This window comes from Terrapene carolina, unplaced genomic scaffold (assembly GCF_002925995.2).
Source record: "Terrapene carolina triunguis isolate 2854851 unplaced genomic scaffold, T_m_triunguis-2.0 Scaffold714, whole genome shotgun sequence".
In the NCBI taxonomy this organism is placed as follows: Eukaryota; Metazoa; Chordata; order Testudines; family Emydidae; genus Terrapene; species Terrapene triunguis.
In genome coordinates, this window is record NW_020665065.1 from 10,092,813 (window position 1) to 10,109,940 (window position 17,128).

General features: G+C 52.9%; 1 protein-coding gene across 7 annotated transcripts in view; it reads left to right on the forward strand.

Annotated features, from left to right (window-relative positions):
• The window catches only part of H6PD (hexose-6-phosphate dehydrogenase/glucose 1-dehydrogenase), a 19,279-nt gene extending 2,959 nt beyond the window's left edge, over positions 1–16,320 (forward strand). For 2 of the 7 annotated variants that reach the window (XM_024204342.3, XM_024204343.3), the window contains 4 exons: positions 6,953–7,609; positions 11,338–11,455; positions 13,323–13,592; positions 14,329–16,320. In XM_024204342.3, the coding sequence (XP_024060110.2) occupies positions 6,983–7,609; positions 11,338–11,455; positions 13,323–13,592; positions 14,329–15,686 (2,373 nt within the window). In that variant the 5' untranslated portion in view covers positions 6,953–6,982 and the 3' untranslated portion in view covers positions 15,687–16,320. Of the gene's footprint in view, positions 1–3,592; positions 3,775–4,376; positions 6,348–6,375; positions 6,837–6,952; positions 7,610–11,337; positions 11,456–13,322; positions 13,593–14,328 lie in introns of those variants that run through there. The other 5 variants (XM_024204338.3, XM_024204339.3, XM_024204341.3 and 2 more) reach the window with 5 other exon arrangements.
• Positions 16,321–17,128: the final 808 nt, after the last annotated feature.

A 17,128-nucleotide genomic window follows, 5' to 3' on the forward strand; every position in this document is an offset into this window, starting at 1 on the left:
CCCCCGCCCTGAGGCACCCCCCCTGCAGCAGCCCCCACTCCCCGGCCCGGAGATCCGTGCGGCAGCTCTGACCCAGGGGAACGCCTGGGCTGCCGGCGGTGTGCTGACCCAGGGGAACCCCTGGGCTGCCTGCCAGCAGCTCAGACTCCCTTTCCCTCCCAGTGCAGCGGACGCTGTAAAAAAAAAAAAAAAAAAAAACAATTGGGGGCGCCACTTTTTGGCACCCCCAAATCTTGGCGCCCTAGGCAATCACCTAGTTGGCCTAAATGGTAGCACCGTCCCTGATTACAGCAGTAAACCAGGGGAACTGGGTTTATTCTGTTGGCTCTGGGCACAGCAGGGCGGTGTTTTGCAATTGGAAGTATTGAGTAACCAGTTTTTAGTTGGACTGGAAATGTGTGAGACTGTGTAATTGAATCCCCCAGGAGTCCACTTGGCTTAGGGCAAGTCTATGCTACCATGCTATATTAGCGCAGCTGCAGCGCATCTGGTGGACACGCGCGCCGCTGATGGGAGAGTGCGCTCCTGTTGGCATAATTACTCCACCTCCGTGAGAGGCGGAAGCTGTGTCCGCGGTAGAGTGTCTCCTGCCCACAAAGCGCTGTGCACACAGGCACTTCTGCAGGCAAAACTTATATCGCTCAGGAGGGAGTTTTTTTCACATCCCTGAGCGACAAAAGTTTTGCTGACATAAATGCGAGTGTAGACGTGACATAAATCAGCTTACTTACACTGGTGTAAGACCCTTCTGTAGACACACTTAAACTGGTTTAAAATATGCTCACCCCAGTTTAATTCAGTTACCAAATTGAGCTAAATCAGAATGATGCACTTTAAACCAGTAAACGTGTCTACAGTAGGGGTTTGCACGGGTGTGACTAAACTGACTTTAAATTGGTTTTAATTACATCAGTACAAGTTGTCTAATGCAGTGGCTCTCAACCTTTCCAGAGTACTATGCCCCTTTCAGGAATCTGATTTGTCTTGCCTACCCCCAAGATTCACCTCACTTAAAAACCACTTGCTTACAAAATCAGACCTAAAAATACAGAAGTGTCACAGCACACTTACTGAAAAAATGCTGACTTTCTCATTTTTACCATGTAATTATAAAATAAATGAATTGAAATATAAATATTGTACTTACCTTTCAATGTATAGTATATAGAGCAGTATAAACAAGTCATTGTCTGTATGCAATCTTAGTTTGTACTGACTTTGCCAGTGCGTTTTATGCAGTCTGTTGTAAAACTAGGTAAATATCTGGATGAGTTGATGTACCCCCCCGGAAGACCTCTGCATACCCGCAAGGTTACATGTACCCCTGCTCGAGAACCACTGGTCTAATACAGAGAAAACTCCCGAAGGGTTATCTTAGCTTTGGGATGCCCAGGGTTTTGATGCCCAAACTGTAGCATCACAGATTCTAGTCCCTATGGGGGTGGTTCGTCTTTCCAGTGTTGGAGTTGATAAATGATGCCCTGTAGTTTATATGGGGGTATTTCACACACAGCCGGGGGCACAGCGGGGGACGCAGCACCCCAGCCCCTAACTGGATGACGCAGGACCACGTGGGCCAAATTTAAGCAAGTGGTGTTGTGACCTGGCACATGGCGTCGCAACACCACTCAGATTGGGGGCAGCCGGGCAGGTAACCTGGCCCCCCTCCTTATGCCCCTGTATGCAGTTGAGATCAGAGAAGATCCCATGGCTTTTTATTATAGGACTCGAGGGCTGTGCCAGGGTCCTTAGCCGAAATCCTTGCTCACCCCGCCTCAGCTGTCATGCACTATATTGTGTTCTAGGGGGCTAGCCCCCTGCACCCCACAAGGTAGGAGCATTTCACTTATGCTCTCTCTAAATACATTTGAAGCACTCTAGGGTTAAATAGAAGTTGCTGATCCGGATACAATAATATTATTCTATTATATTTCCATAGTGGAAGGAAAGACTATCATGTACACATGCAAAATAATCACTCTCTATAATACAGTAGACAAGGGGATTATGTCCCATGCTTTTGGCCCTATGTGGTTGTCAGTGCACTTTGACGGCTGCATAGAGGTTAAGTAGCCAATGGTGAAGAAGTAAGTAAGGAGGGAGGGGTAGGAGAGTTACAGTGGATGGCTGGGGAGAGATTGATGAGCGAAGATATATCTTGTAGGAGCTCCCAAGAGAAAAAGAATTCATCCCAGATTGTCTCCTGAGAGCGCGTTCCACATGTGGTAAACGCTGAGGCTATCTCCTGTTTCCCTTTGCTAAATGTCGACATAGGTCAGGTTAGACCTGCTCTACCTGTGTTCAGCTAATGTGTGACATTCTTCCTCTGCAGCCAGGGGGCGTTCTTTCCTGTGTTTGAAAAACGTCAAAGAAACGCCTTCTGTGCTGCTCTGTGTACCTGAAAACCCCACCGATCAGCCAGGGCTGGGGAAAAGCACATTAAGTAGTAGTACAGCGGCACCGAGAGGCCCCTGCGCGTATAGGCGCTCATCGCGCTAGGTGCTGTGCATTCCAGTAAGAGGAGACAGTCCCTGCCCCAAATTGCTGATGGGCTGAAATAGACAAGACAGACAAAAGGTGGGTGAAGGGGAGTGTTGTTGTTCCTGTTTATGGCTGGGGACCTGAGGCACAGAGAGATTAAGGCCTTGTTTACGAACGCAAGTTGTAGCGCTTTATCTTAACTGGGATAGAGAAAGCAGCACAACACACAGTGTGGATGCAATTACGCTGGTGGAAAGGTGCCTTCTACTGGTATAGCTATTCCTGTGGGGAAAAGCAACGAAGGATTCCAGTATAAGACACCTTTATACCAATATAACTGGTAGGGGCGATACTGATTGAACTATTTCATTAGAAAAATGACATCTCTCACGAGGGTCACATTCTTGTTGGCTTAACTGTGCATAGACAAGGCCTCAAAGTGACTTGCCCAAGGTCATGTAAGGAGGCTGTGACGAAGCTGGGGCAAGAACTCCGGTCTGTCAAGACCTACACTAGTGCTTTTCCTCCATCTTTCCACACCGTCTTTCCTAATCTGCAAATTCAACTCTGATCAAGGGCATTCAGAATCTCAACAGTATCAAACCCTTAATTTATTTTATTTGTGTGTGTGTATTAAAATATACGCTTTTTTTCACTGTTTTTGTGACTTCGGGAAGGCTTTTCTTAAATCCCTCTCACTGAAGGCTCACTATAAGCCATTACCAGTGCTTCTCACTAGGAGGGGGAGGTTTGATTCTCAAGTGTCTTAACTAATCAGATGAATGTTTCAGAGAAAATTCTTGGGAAGTTGGACTTCCTGCATGGGCCAGCATTTCACACATCTGCCGCTAGCCTAGATGCAAATATTTAACTTTAACCTTGGTTCCCCTCCCACTCTTTTAAATAAAAGATCAAGAATCCATGATGGGAAAAAAAAATCTCTCCCTCCCACCCCCATTCCTGGACAGTTATGTAAAAGGAACTTGGTTGGACCAATGAATTTGAAGTGCCGGGTGGGGACGGGTCCAGGAACATTTTTTTTTTTTCTGCTGGGAATGGGAGGTTCAGGTTTGCTGTTTCCTCCCCTTTACCAGAAAGTGCTGAGCTGGCTTATCGTTAACGAGGTCTCTTGTTTGTCTACCTATCGATCAGTTTGCTAGTCCTGAGTGCGCTGGCATAGCCTGTCCCTGGCTGCAGGAGAAGAAAGATCTGTGGTCAGGAGTTAACAGGCGGCAGTCAGTTTCCAGAGCACTTTCACCATTGCAGTCTTTGCAAAGTCCTTGTGTTACTGGGGTGAGTCTGCTGGGTGAGACCAGTGTGTGTTTTAATCACGTTTATTCACGATGGGGCCGTGAAGATTTCCTGGGGCTCCCTGTGTTGATTTAGTGAAAACACTAGCGCTGAAGAGGAGACTTTTCCTTGGACCCCGTTAGATGAACTGTGGTAGGAGGGTGGGACCCGCTCAGCCCGCTGCCGTGCAGGGGGTCAGAGTCCAGGTCCTTTGTTCCAGAACCAGGCCCTGAAGTGGGGCTTGGGGAGGAGGAAGGGAACGGATGTTGGTGCAAGGGTCACTGTGTGTTGGGAGAGAGGGGAGCTGGCTGCTGTAGCCAGGGATTCTGGGAGCCTGTGGAGAAGCCTTTGTTTCCCATCTCTGCCTACAAAGTGGTACTTGGGGGCTGCTACATCTCCACTTTCCATCCATTCCCAGCACTCTGTGCTGGCACTGCCAGAAACATTTCATTGACCTGCCAAGCTCCAGGCAGAAGCTGGAGGAGAGGGGAGATCGCACAGGGATGGGGTGGGGGAGAGTTTGGGTTTTGTTTCTCTTCCTTTGCCTTTATCCTCCAAACCTACCAGCTCTCCCTCACTCCATTCCCCTTCTCTCCTCCCTTCAGACGCAGACCTGCCCACTCCGACTCTCCTTCTAGGTAGCCTTGTCTACACCGAAAGATGCCCAAGGTTGACAACAAGGGCATCTGAGCCAGTGTTGAATGTGGTTTGAACAGCAAGTGTAACCAGGACAAGCTGGTTTGGAAACTGGGGTTCAAACCAGCTCGGCGCGCTCAGTCCAGTAATCAGAAGCCTTGCTCTGCCTGACACACGTGGCCAGAGCATGTTAAACAGAACATGGCACACTCCCCTTACTGGCACCCAGCTCCCCACCCTGCTGATGTTTTGGGATGAGGAGAGGTAAACTAGCCCAGAATTGGCAGAGCAGGCAGTGGGGTCAGGGGAAGCTGGCAGCAGATATGAGGCTGTTGGGGGAGAAGGAGAAAAATCCTAAATACCCAACGCTCCCATTTCATGCAAGAAGCTGAACAAGACCCGTCCTTACACTTGACCTATATGGCCTGAATGGGTACTGTTGGGGTCACTGACACCAGAGGAAACAGGCTTAAAAAACCTGCATCCTTCGTTATGGATCATTTACTGTATTGGTGGAGAACGGGTGTTTCCTGTCTGAGGAGAATGAACCAAATACCCTGGAGTGACGCTCTCTGCATGGTAGAGCAGAGCCCTGGTGTAGTCTTGCTGTAAAAAGAAAACTGGGTTGTTTCAAACCCTAAATGTGAATGGAAATATTGTCGCCTGTTTTTTTTTTTATTTCTGAAATGATATTTTGCCAGGCCCATGCACTGGAGAAATTCATCCTGACCAGCTGCTGCAGGAGAGCTAGAAAGTGAAACCGACTAGTTTCATTGCCCCAAATGCAGAATGTGCAAAAAGCAAACGGGGTCTGTGGTGTCAAATACATTTCCTGTTTCACTGAGACACTTGAGAAACTCGCTCAGTAAGGCCTGGTCAAAACACTAGTTTTGTACTGGTGTAACTATGTCAGTTAGAGATATGATGTTTTTACCTAAGTAGTTAGGCTAGTACATAATCTACTGTGGGCACAGAGTACAGGAGTACCTATAGTGGTCTAAAGCATTGTTATACCAATATGACTGTGGTCGCACTTGGGGGTGTTCTCATGCTTTAATTAAACTGGTGTAGTTAAAGCGACACAACTTTCTGTTGTAGATAAGGCTTAACTGTGTGCAATGCCATGAAAGCCCTGGATTATCTCAACTGTGCTATCATTGTGGCTGCTGTCCAGTATTGCACAACTCCAGGAAACTAGGTGAACAGCGCGAGATAACAACTGATGCAATAGATTATGAATCAACCGTTGTGCTGTCTTCGTAACTTGTCCTTCTGGGTTCTCTCTCCTGGTTTCCCACATCACTGCCTTGCACAAAGAACAAAACCTGTACTTTCGTCTAAAAAATTGCTTGTATTTTGGTCTAAAGCAAACAGAAGCAAGAAGGAACAAAAGCTAAGTTTATTTTGGAGCGTGGACTGTGTTCATCTCTTCTGTTATAGGCTGTAGCAACTCTGGGAACAGAATGGGGGATCTCTGCAGACAGGCAGAGTGCTTAGAGATATAAAGGTGCAAGTACACACAAAAAATGCATCACTGATTCATAGCTACATATACTAGACTTGTTTCATCAGACTGATTGGTCCATTTTGGCTTATTGGAGCCTTATTCAGTGCCAGTCATGGGGACATAGTTACATGCAAGTCTTATGGCTGCATATTATCGAAGTGAACCGAAGAGCTAGAAAAACAGGACTACCAGTTGTGGCGCCTGTCTCTGAAGCGCTGTGACAATATTGATGCACGTCGGTGCCAAAATGGAAGAAAAGCCCCAAGCAGGAAGTAGCATCCTGCATGCATTGACGCACATGTTTGTTTGCAGCAGACACTGAAACTCGCGTCAGAATGGATTTCATTTCCACAGCTCAAAGCCAGCGACTCCCACTCAGAAACCTCACCATGTAGGGGTTAGTGCTGACGCAGCAGGAAGGTCTCCAAGGCAGGTGCTGTGTTCTTCTTTATGTTTGTCCAGAGCCCAGTCCTGATAGGGGCATGTGGGCCCTGTAATGCAAATATTTGCTGGCAATAATAATAAACTCTGTCAAACGGGGGGGAAGTGACGTGGCTTCCTGCACTAATGCAGCCTTATTGTCCTTTGCAGCCAGCCACACACGCACGCAGTGCTAGCCCATTGGGGGCCCTAAGCAGGGATATTTTGGGGGTCCCCCACATACAACACATTCTAAAAAAGTGAATAGAGGGCCCCCTTGAGCTGCTTGGGGCCCTAAGCAATTGCTTAGTGTGCTTATGCCTAGTGCCGGCTCTGCCCACTCTATTGCTCAGTGCTGATGGCATTGATCCCCTCTACTCCATGAGATCTGGTCTTCCTTGTTGACAGAAGCCATCTGGTTTATGCAGCATCCGGGACCTCAGCTTTAATCACTCCCACCTGTGGCAAACCAGGAGAGAGACTTTTGGGGAGAGGAATCCAGGTGAAAATTCCTGGCTCGAGTGCTGTGGAAGAACCAGCACCCGGGGTTGTGGTTTGTGGCATTATATTCTGTGCTAATGTAGCTTGATGTTTCCCTTCTCTTCTCCCATCCTCTAGGTTCCCTGGGTCCTTGTCTCCTCCCCCAGGATGCTGAGGGCAGCCCTGTGTGCCGTCTTTCTCTTAGGCGCCCTTCCATCATTGGCCAAGGAGTCCCGAGGGCATGTCTCAGTCGTCTTGCTGGGAGCCACGGGGGACCTGGCCAAGAAGTACTTGTGGGAGGGGCTGTTCCACCTCTACCTGGACCAGGTGAGCAGCGGCCACAGCTTCACTTTCCACGGGGCTGCGCTGACGGCGCACGAGCCAGGGCAGAGTCTGATGTTTGAGGTGCTGAAGAAGCTGGCCTGCCCGTCGGACGTGTCCCCCGACAGGTGCGCTGTGGTCAAAGACCAGTTCCTCAAGCTGAGCCGGTATCACCAGCTGAAGACGTCCGACAACTACACTGCCCTGAATCGGGAGATTGAGACCCTGCTCCAGCAGGAGGGGCTGGAGGAAGCCGGCAGGATCTTCTACTTCTCGGTGCCGCCCTTCGCCTACGCGGAGATCGCCCGCCACATCAATGGTAGCTGCAGGCCTGGCCCCGGAGCCTGGCTGCGGGTGGTGCTGGAGAAGCCTTTTGGCCATGACCTCAAGTCAGCCCAGCAGCTGGCCATCGAGCTGAGGACTTTCTTCCGGGAAGAGGAGATGTACCGGGTGGATCACTACCTTGGCAAACAGGTGAGCAGACTTGGAATGACTCTGTGGCCATGCTGGATGGGGTCTCGGTGGGGTGGGAGCTTGGATGGTGGGAGGGCCCTAAATTTCAGGCGTTCATTTAATGTGGGCAGCAGGCTGCCAGGTGCACCAATCACAGCCCAACTGAGCTGCTCACCTCGGTTGCTGGAGCAGTGAAGTGACCTAGAGACTATTAAGTCTTATTATCACTGTTCATTTGGCTGGTACCTTGTCCCCTTCATCACGATGCGCAGGGCTGGAGACTAATATACAGCTAGCTGGGACCCAATAAGGCTGTCTTGGTTCCTGTTGATCTGACTGTCTTGTGAAACGAGGGCCACATTGGCTTCTCCTCACTTATTAATACTACTGGTCTTTGCCCAGCTGCGGAAAGGATCCATGGCTTATATTCAGCATCAGCAAAATACACCTTAGTAAGACTGGCTGGTCCGCCCGGCACATGGACGGTAAAGGGAAGGCAGGGAGGGGGTGGGGTGCAGGCCACAAGCTGGGCATTTCCACCCTCCCTTTGGGTCTGAGGGTGCGGCAGGATTTTAAACATGCTGGGCAGAACCTGGAGCCTCCCCCGCAAAATCTGGCTGGGTCCTCGTGTGCAATTTGTATCTAACAAATGTAGGGTTGGTACAATAGTATTGTGAACTGTAGCTGTCGCTCGAGGGCCATGTCGGGTGTGTGTGACGTCACTCGCAGGCCATGATGTCCCATTCCCATCAGACCTATGGAGTTTGGAGACACTCGTGGGTGGCTTCATTGCTCCCACGTTTCCTCTTAGCGAATGCCAGCCTGTCTGCGCGCTGCATGTCCCTGGACTGTGTTACCCTGCAGTGCCATAGGCGTGCATGGTGCTTTGCAGATGCAGAAGAAGGCAAGGTGCCTGAAGAGTCGAGAGTCTGTTGTAGATCAGGGCAATACAAACAATTAAGGACTAGGTGCAAGAGTACCAGAAGGTGGGTTATCAAGGTCTATGTTTTCTCCCCTGCTCCCACCCCAACCATTCCTGAAGGGCTTATAGCTACAGATCTCCTTAGGCAGCTTCTCTCTTCCCTTTCTGCCTCCAAGCAACAGGGTTCAGCCCCATCAATGAGTTTTGTGCTCTTGGCTTCTAGTTTTTGTCTTGACTGGCCTGTCCTTTGCTTAATAACGGAAGCAGGTTGGCCTTGTGGCTACGGCACAGCCACTGTGAGTCCGGACTCCTAGATTCATTTCCAAGCTCTGCCTCCTAGAGGCGCTGTGACTTGTCCTCTCTGTGCCTCAGCTTCTCCATCTGCAAATGAGGATGGTCCCTGCCTGCGAGTGGATCCCTGTTTATGAAGCGCTTAGAGCTCTTTTACTGCTCTCACGGCATATCTGGATCCTGCCCCCTTCCCTGGTGTCTGAGGGGGTCCATCTCCCCTTGGGATCCCAGGCAGAGCAGTTCAGAGCATGTTTCAAACCCTGCCCTTGCCAAAGAGAATGTGTCCAGCCCACTATTCCGGGCTGCAGCCGAGTGACCTTGCAGTGACTAGCCATTACTCTTCCCCTGTACTGCCGGCCCATCTCTCACCGAGGAAAATGCAGAGGCCGGACCTTTTCATGCCAAAGTGATAAGGGTCAGGCTTTTTTGTTCTCCTCCTCCTAGCGAGGTGGCCACATATGGAGGTGTGTGAGATGCAGAATCCATCTGGTCTTCCAGTCAAGGTCAGGGCTTGTATTTCGCTGAGTAAGCAAACCCTTCCCTTCCACGCAGGCCCAGCCTCTTAGCACCAGCTTCTAGAGGAGGCTTTTAATTTGATATGATGTGCTGTCACTTTTTTTTTTTTTTTTTAAATGATCAGCCAATTTTTCAGGGGCTGGTGCATCTGTGCGAGTGACTGCAGCAGGGACAGAGTGGGGAGGGGGTGTAAAAGGCAGTGAACGTAGCCCTGCGGCAGAGGAAGTCACACTTCTCCTGCTCTGGGCTGGAAGAGGGTGTCGGGGCAGGAAAGGGGTTCATCACTTGATTCTCTTGAGAATCAGGACTGTTCCCTCATCCCCACCCCCATGAGATCCTAGCCCCCAACCTATGGCCTATATGCTCTCTGTTTTTGACTTTGTTTGTCCTTTCCCCTGCACCAGATATTGCCACATCCAGCAGGTAAATTGCTGGTACAGACCTGCTTGGGGTCAGGTCCCCTAATTGGAAGGCAGCTGACACACAATCCAGGTGATTGTATATCTGCCACACTGGGAGACATCTTTCTCTCCCTGTCAATCCTGTGTACCCAGGGGCTCTCTCTTGGATCTACTGGGATCTTTCTGATAAGGAACTAAGAGGGGATCCCCATTCTGGTGGCCCGTTGTGCCGCTACCCCATCTTTTGAACTATAAACATGAAGTAGGGAGTGGTACCTGATCAGGATCCATCCTGAGCTGGGAGACCAGTGTTAACATCCTACTTGAGAACCAGTCCAAAGACGCAATGCTTTAATGTTTCCCACTTTGTCCTCAGTTTCTTCTGCCTTCTTCCAGGGGTTCCCAAGGAACTCCAAATTATCCACCATCCACCCACAGTCCCACTTCCCAGCACCTGTTATCCCTGTGAACCACTAGTTTGGGAACAGCTGGGTTGCGCCAGGTACGTGATGGTTAGCTTTATACGGGAGTTTTCCTGACTTTGTGCCTCTTGACCTCCATGGGTTTTCAGCACATCTAGCTCTGATCAGGCCGCTCAGCTAGAGATACTGGAGTCCTCTACATACAGAGGTAAGTGTCGCTATCCACATGTTACGGATGGGGAAGGGAAGATACTGGCCCAAGCTCACCCAGCAGGCCATTGTCAGAGCCAGGAACAGAACCCAGGTCTTCTGACTCCCAGCCCAGCCCCGGATCCACTAGACCACAAGTGATTTGAGGGCCACAGTGCTGCGCCGTGGTGGATCAGGTTGTTGAAGACCTCAGGTGACCTTTCCCTTCCCTCCCCTTCCCACCCGGCCTTCCTCAGCCAGCCGACAAGGTGTCACTTTCCGTAGCCGTGGAGTGGGCTGAGCTGAAGTTTCACTCTTGACCCCAGAACACAGGGCTCTGAGAACATGCCGCTGCCCTGTCCAGATGTGGCGTCTGAGCAGCCGTATGGCCCCTCGAGGGAACGCGTGTGAGGTGGATGCACTGCCCTGGCCTCAGTGTGCTGGGACATCTCCTTTTCGAAATAGCCTTATTCCATCCATGGCCCCATGGTCCGGTCACAAGGGTGCGTGTCTGACTTCAAGGAGAGCATCTCTACTGGAATTTTTTTTGCCCTAAGTGAGAACAGATGGCTCAGTGATGTACGCGGTCCCTTTGATCCGCCTCAACTCCTTGGAACCCCGGCCTGGAATCTTAGCAGGGTCTGACTCAGCCATTTGCCCTTCCGAGGGAGAAAGGCTGAGTGTCTTGTGTTTTGTGTAGGAGTCTTTCCGATGAAACTGTAAAACGTTTGCCTTGTCCAGGGAGGTCTTTTGTGTCTGTCCCACGTGGACATTAGAGACCCCCCCCCAGGTACTTTCTGCAAGAGTCGGGCTTTACCCTGCAGTTCTTGTGCCGATTTCCCCTTTTTCTCCCCGTGCCGTGTGCTCCCTAGACCTCAGACTGGGCTGCGTTTCCAGGCTGGATGGAGCAGTGGGATGGGAGATGCTCTAGAAATGCTGCTGGCTTTGGATTTTTGTTTTTAATGCTGATCTTTCCCTCCCTCCCTCCCTCCCTTCCTTCCTTCGCAGGCTGTGGCCCACATCCTGCCTTTCCGAGACCAGAACCGACGGTTTCTGGACCCAATCTGGAACCGGCATCATGTGGAGAGAGTAGAGATTGTCCTGAAGGAGACTCTGGATGCTAAAGGTCAGGGAGCCTGGGCTGAGCTAGCCAGGGGGAATCTCTCAGTACCTGGGTGGCTTTAGTGTATCTGTGTGAGAGCGACCCCTGTGGCTGAATGTTGCAAATGCATAAGAAGGAGGCCAGGTGGGTAGCTGAGCGGTGTCGCTCTGCATGGGCACTTGAGAGGCAGAAATTTGATTCGCAGTCACGGCTGTTACCTCCCTTGGCTGGAGAGGGAACCTGCCCCTTCCTCCTGCTGCAGAGTTCGGGAGTCTTTCACATCGATGCCCAGAGACCCTGAGTTCTGCTGCAGAGGGACTTGGAAAGGGCCTGGTCTGGGTTCAGGTCTCATTTGGTGCTGTGGTGTGAAAGTTTAAATCAGGGTTCGGCTGCTGCAGCTTTTGCCCGAGGGAGCGACTCGCACCCACCAGGCCGTGCTCATCCATCCCGGCACAGGGGCGTCTCTCAGCAGCCGTTCGGAGAGGGAGAGATGCTGGATGGACGCAGCTGCAATCCCGGCCTGCAGGGCTCCAGCCCCACGCTGCAGCGCTGAGCGGAAAGCACTCCGGGTTGGGCTGCCGCCGGCAGCAGTTGTGGGCACACCAGGCGCCCTTATTTCTGCAACATCAGGATTGTGTGTCTGCTCCCCTTTTTCTCCCTCCCCTGCTCCTAGCCACCACCCACGCAGTGTTAAATAAGATAACTCTTAAAGCCTGGTCATTGATCATTTGACTCCCCCCCCACACACACACACAGCCCCCTGGCTTCCAGAGAGGCTGCAGCATTGATTGCGTTAACAAATGCGCCTTTGGATTAGAGAGAGGGAGACAAACTATATCAAACCAAAGGGGAAGCCCAGGGCAGGGGCAAGGTCTGCAGCGCTTAGCCTGCCCCTGACCAGCTAACAGGAGGCTTTGGTTGGAATCACCTGCATTTAATAGGACATCGTCCTTCTCCCTCCCGGCCCCAGTAAGAAATCAGCCCAGGGCAAGGCACGTCCTGTATTGAAACAGGTAAAGCCCGACTCTTGCGGAAAGGGCAGGGCTTAAGTTGATGGTATGGGGGCGTATTCAGCGGCTCAGAGTGGGCTATGCATGGAGTGGTGGATGGAAGGGGTCCAGTGTAATGCAGACAGCTGCTGCTCTGTTGACCTGGTCCGTTGCTGCAGAATTGCGAGGGGTAACCGGGTTTGTTCTGATCCCCCTGTTAAGGCTTTGATGTGGATTCACACTCCAACTAGAGACCCCGGGCTCTGCTGCCCTCCCCCCTGCCCCTTGAGATGTGCCCATCGTTGCTGGGGTGAAAGAGACGCCCGGCACTGCACGGTCTTGCGTTCCTTTCCCAGCCCGTGGGCTGGACGCTGATCCCAGGCTCAGACTGAACACGGACTGTGCTGCCGGCCTGCTCAGACAAAGCCCCCTCCCCGCCCCCACTGAGCTCAGGAAGCCCCACGCAAGGCTGTAATTAGGGTTGGCCTAAGTCTACATTGGTGCCTGAGGACAGAGAGGATTTGGTGCCTCCTCTCAGCCCTTCCGCTCACCCAGCTGGCCAACCCCCCCAGCCCCCACTCTCCTGTTCCTTCCTCCAGCGGAGGTCCCGCTTGCTGTTCCAGTGAGGGCAGCCGGTCTCCTGGGAATCCTTTATCAGCTGCGGCAGCTTCTCCTGGGAGGCCCCGCTGCAGTGTGCGGGGCTGAAAGGAGTTGCTGAGGTGCCCGCAGAGGCAGCTGGCGTCGTACCCAATCTGGGGCTAGAGACGGCTCCGTCCCTGGGCCCGTCCCTTCATTCCCTCGAGCACCAATATTCAAGCTCCTTTCACGTGCTGGGGGCTGCAGGGGGGTTTCTTTTTCCTGCCGCTCTGACTGCTCGTCTCTCGCCTCCTCGTCGCACTCAGGCCGCACCAGCTTCTATGAGCAGTACGGTGTCATCCGCGACGTGCTCCAGAACCACCTCACCGAGGTCCTGATGTATCTCGCCATGGAGCTGCCGGCCAACATCAGCAGCACTGAAGACGTTCTCCGGCGCAAGCTGCAGACCTTCAAGGCATTGCAGGGCCCGGAGAGCACCAGCGCGGTGCTGGGTCAATACCAGGCCTACGCCAGCCAGGTGCGGGAGGAGCTGCAGAAGGCGCAGGACTACGTCAGCACGACGCCGACCTTTGCAGGTGGGGGCAAGACCCAGGCTGATGATGTCATAGGGCATAAAGGCTGAGACAGGTGGGGTGGGGTTAGCGCATGGGACTAGGTGACGGGGAGCGGCCAAATCCTAATCCCAGCTCTGTCACTTCCTCTGTGGCTGTGGGCCAATCACTTAACTTCTGTCTCTGCTTCCACAGCTGTAACACGGGGACAGTAGCTGCCTTGTTTATTTCTAGGGCATCTGTCCCTGTGGGACCTAAAGAGCCCAAGGTCCAGCTGCCCAGGGACCTATAAGGATCTGTTGGCCCGTGAAGCCACATGTGGAATTATTACTATAAATGTTGGGGGGGGGGCGTTAGGAATTCATTCTATAGTGGCTTAGGTCCCTCCCTTCACTGTATGGGGGCCATTCCATGTCTCCAAAAGGTAAGAACCGGGGGGTTTCTCTGGGGCCGGTGGACCTCACTTCATCACAAGGCCATCTCTGGCCATGCTGCACGTGCTCAGAGTTTTGATTCTTGGCTAGGGAGTGACGTGACGGCTCATCCAGAGAAGCTGCTGTCCTAAGGGGTAGCTAGGCAATCTGAGGAACGTGGTGGGCTAATCGGGAGGGAGCAAGGCAAATCCTTGGAGACCGGGAGAGCAGAGACTGGCAGGGTGATGGGGAGGACTGATTGTGGTGCCAGGGAGACTCCGGATGCCAGGACCCACGCAAGGAGAACAGTGCTTGGGCTCGGGCCTGAGGTTCCCCTGTCATTTCAGGTGTGTTGATTCAGCTAGACAGCCTGCGGTGGGAGGGAGTCCCCTTCCTCCTCACCTCTGGCAAAGCCCTGGACGAGCGGGTAGGCTACGTCCGCGTCCTCTTCAAGAACCGGGCCTACTGCACCCAGCGCGAGAGCCTGAGGGAGGCGGGGCAGAGCCAGTGTGGAGCCAAGCAGATCATCTTCTACATCGGGCACGGGGAGCTGAGCTGTCCTGCTGTGCTGATCAGCCGGAACCTCTTCAAGCCCATCATGCCAGAAGGCAGCTGGAAGGAGGTGGCGGATCGCCCGCAGCTGCGCCTCTTTGGGCTCCCGCTGTCTGATTACTATGTGTACAGCCCCGTGAAGGAGAGAGAGGCTTATTCTGTCCTCATCTCCAGCATCTTCCATGGCAGGAAGGACTCCTTCATCACCACTGAGAACCTGCTGGCGTCTTGGGAGTTCTGGACCCCACTGCTGGACAGCTTAACCCAGCAGGTCCCGCGCCTGTACCCGGGGGGCCTGGAGAACCAGCACCTCCTGGACTTTGAAATGGTGGGCAGGGAGCTGTCCTTCACGCTGGAGGAGCCGGTGGAACTGCTGCACATGGATGGGCAAAAGCCGGGCGACTACAGAACCATCCAGGCCAAGTTTCGGCAAAGCCCCTTGGTCTCGGCTTGGCCGGAGGAGCTGATCGCCCGGTTGGCATCGGACATTGAGACGGCGGCGGCTGAGGCTGTGGCACGCTGCGGCGAGTTCCACCTGGCCCTATCGGGCGGCTCGAGCCCCATTGTCATGTTCCGGCGGCTGGTGACCCACCACTACGGCTTCCCATGGAGACACACCCACTTGTGGCTGGTGGACGAGCGCTGCGTGCCGCTCGCCGACCCGGAGTCCAACTTCCGCAGCTTGCATGACCACCTCCTCCAGCACATCCGGGTGCCCTACCTCAACATCCACCCCATGCCGGTGCACCTGAACCGGCGGCTGTGCGTGGAGGAGGACCGGGGGCCAGAGCTGTACGCCAAGGAGATCGCAGCGCTAGTGAACAATGCCAGCTTGGACTTTGTGCTGCTGGGGCTGGGCTCCGACGGGCACACAGCCTCGCTCTTCCCGCGTTCATCCAGCGGCCTCGAAGGGGCCCAGACGGTGGTGCTCACGGAGAGCCCCGTCAAACCCCACCAGAGGATGAGCCTCAGCCTGCCTCTCATCAACAAAGCCAGGCAGGTGGCCGTGCTGGTGATGGGGAAGGGGAAGCATGAAATCACAACCCAGATGAGTAGAGTGGGGCAGGAGCCCAGAAAGTGGCCTATTTCAGGGGTCAACCCCAGCTCTGGCCAGCTGGTGTGGTACATGGATTATGACGCTTTGCTTGGATGATCTCTTGGTTTATCCTCCCCTCACGCCTGTCCCATTGCCCCCTGGAGCCCTGATTTTCCAACACTGCACACAGGCTCCTGTGTTTACAATAACAGCTTCTGCTCTGAACAGTCCCTCTAACTTTTGTGAAGATCCATTGGCTGTAACGGCTCTGTCATCTGAGCTTAGAAAGGGGGGCGGCTCAGCGCTCAGAGATCAGCGTTGTATTCCTGACTTTACCCCTGACTGCTTCTGGGACCTTGGGCAAGCCACGTCGCTGCTCTGTGCCTCAGTTTCCCCCATACCCTATGGGGTTAATAATACCTACCTACCTCGCAGGAGCCATCCGAGACCACTCTGATTAATTGCCTGCAGAGCTCTTCAGGATTCTCAGAGGAGAGGAGCAGAGAGAAGCGCAGTGTTACTGGCTGCTAATGTTCACCTCTGATCAGACAGGCTGACAAAAGCATTTTCACAGTGGCCAGAGGCCCAGTCACAGTCCCATTCAGATTGTGCTCTAGTCCCGTATGTGCCAACCCTTTACTTCAGCAAAATACTGACCATTTTCCCACTCTCTTCCTCTATGGAGCTCTCCTAGGGCTGGTCTACACTGGGGGGGATCGATCTAAGATACGCAACTTCAGCTACGAGAATAGCGTAGCTGAAGTCGACGTATCTTAGATCGACTTACCTCGCGTACTCATGGCGCGGGATCGATGGCCACGGCTCCCCCGTCGACTCCACTTCCACCTCTCGCCCTGGTGGAGTTCCGGAGTCGATGGGGAGCACGTTCGGGGATCGATTTATCGTGTAGACGAGACGCGATAAATCGATCCCCGATAGATCGATTACTACCCGCCAATCCGGCAGGTAGTGAAGACGTACCCCTAGTCTAATGTCTTCTGATGCAGTTCCTGTTTTAGAGCTCTCCTGTATTGGCATGTGTGGGGCCTTGCTTCATTGTAAGGGCATGATTGGGTACAGTCATTGGGCACTGGAGTTTTCCAGACCCTGCCTGCTTGCCTTATGCCATCCACAGGGATTTGTCTCATATTAACCTTTGTCAATTGCATTGGCCCTGTTATTGATTCCACCTCCTCCCGCTCTTCCCCCGCCGGCCCCCCCCAAACAAAGAGAAACAACCAGTCCCTTTCCCTACATGGCTGTGCTTATGCAGCCCTGGAAGCTGCAGACACCCCGGGACCATCCCTTGTGTGACCACACCGCCCCCTCCCTGGCACTGAGCTGTGTGCTGAGTGCCAGTCTGAGGCTTTAGAAATTGCCCTGGTGCACAGGCGTAGTTGTCAGTAGCAATTGCTGCTCTTCCTAAATGGGAAGCCAGCACCCCAGGGGGATGGAAAAGGCAAGGGATTTTTAGGTTTTCAGGATTATGGGGATTGGGCTGAGAGCATCGTGGCTCAGCTCCCGTTATTCTGGAGATGGCATTTGTCTGCGGCGTGACG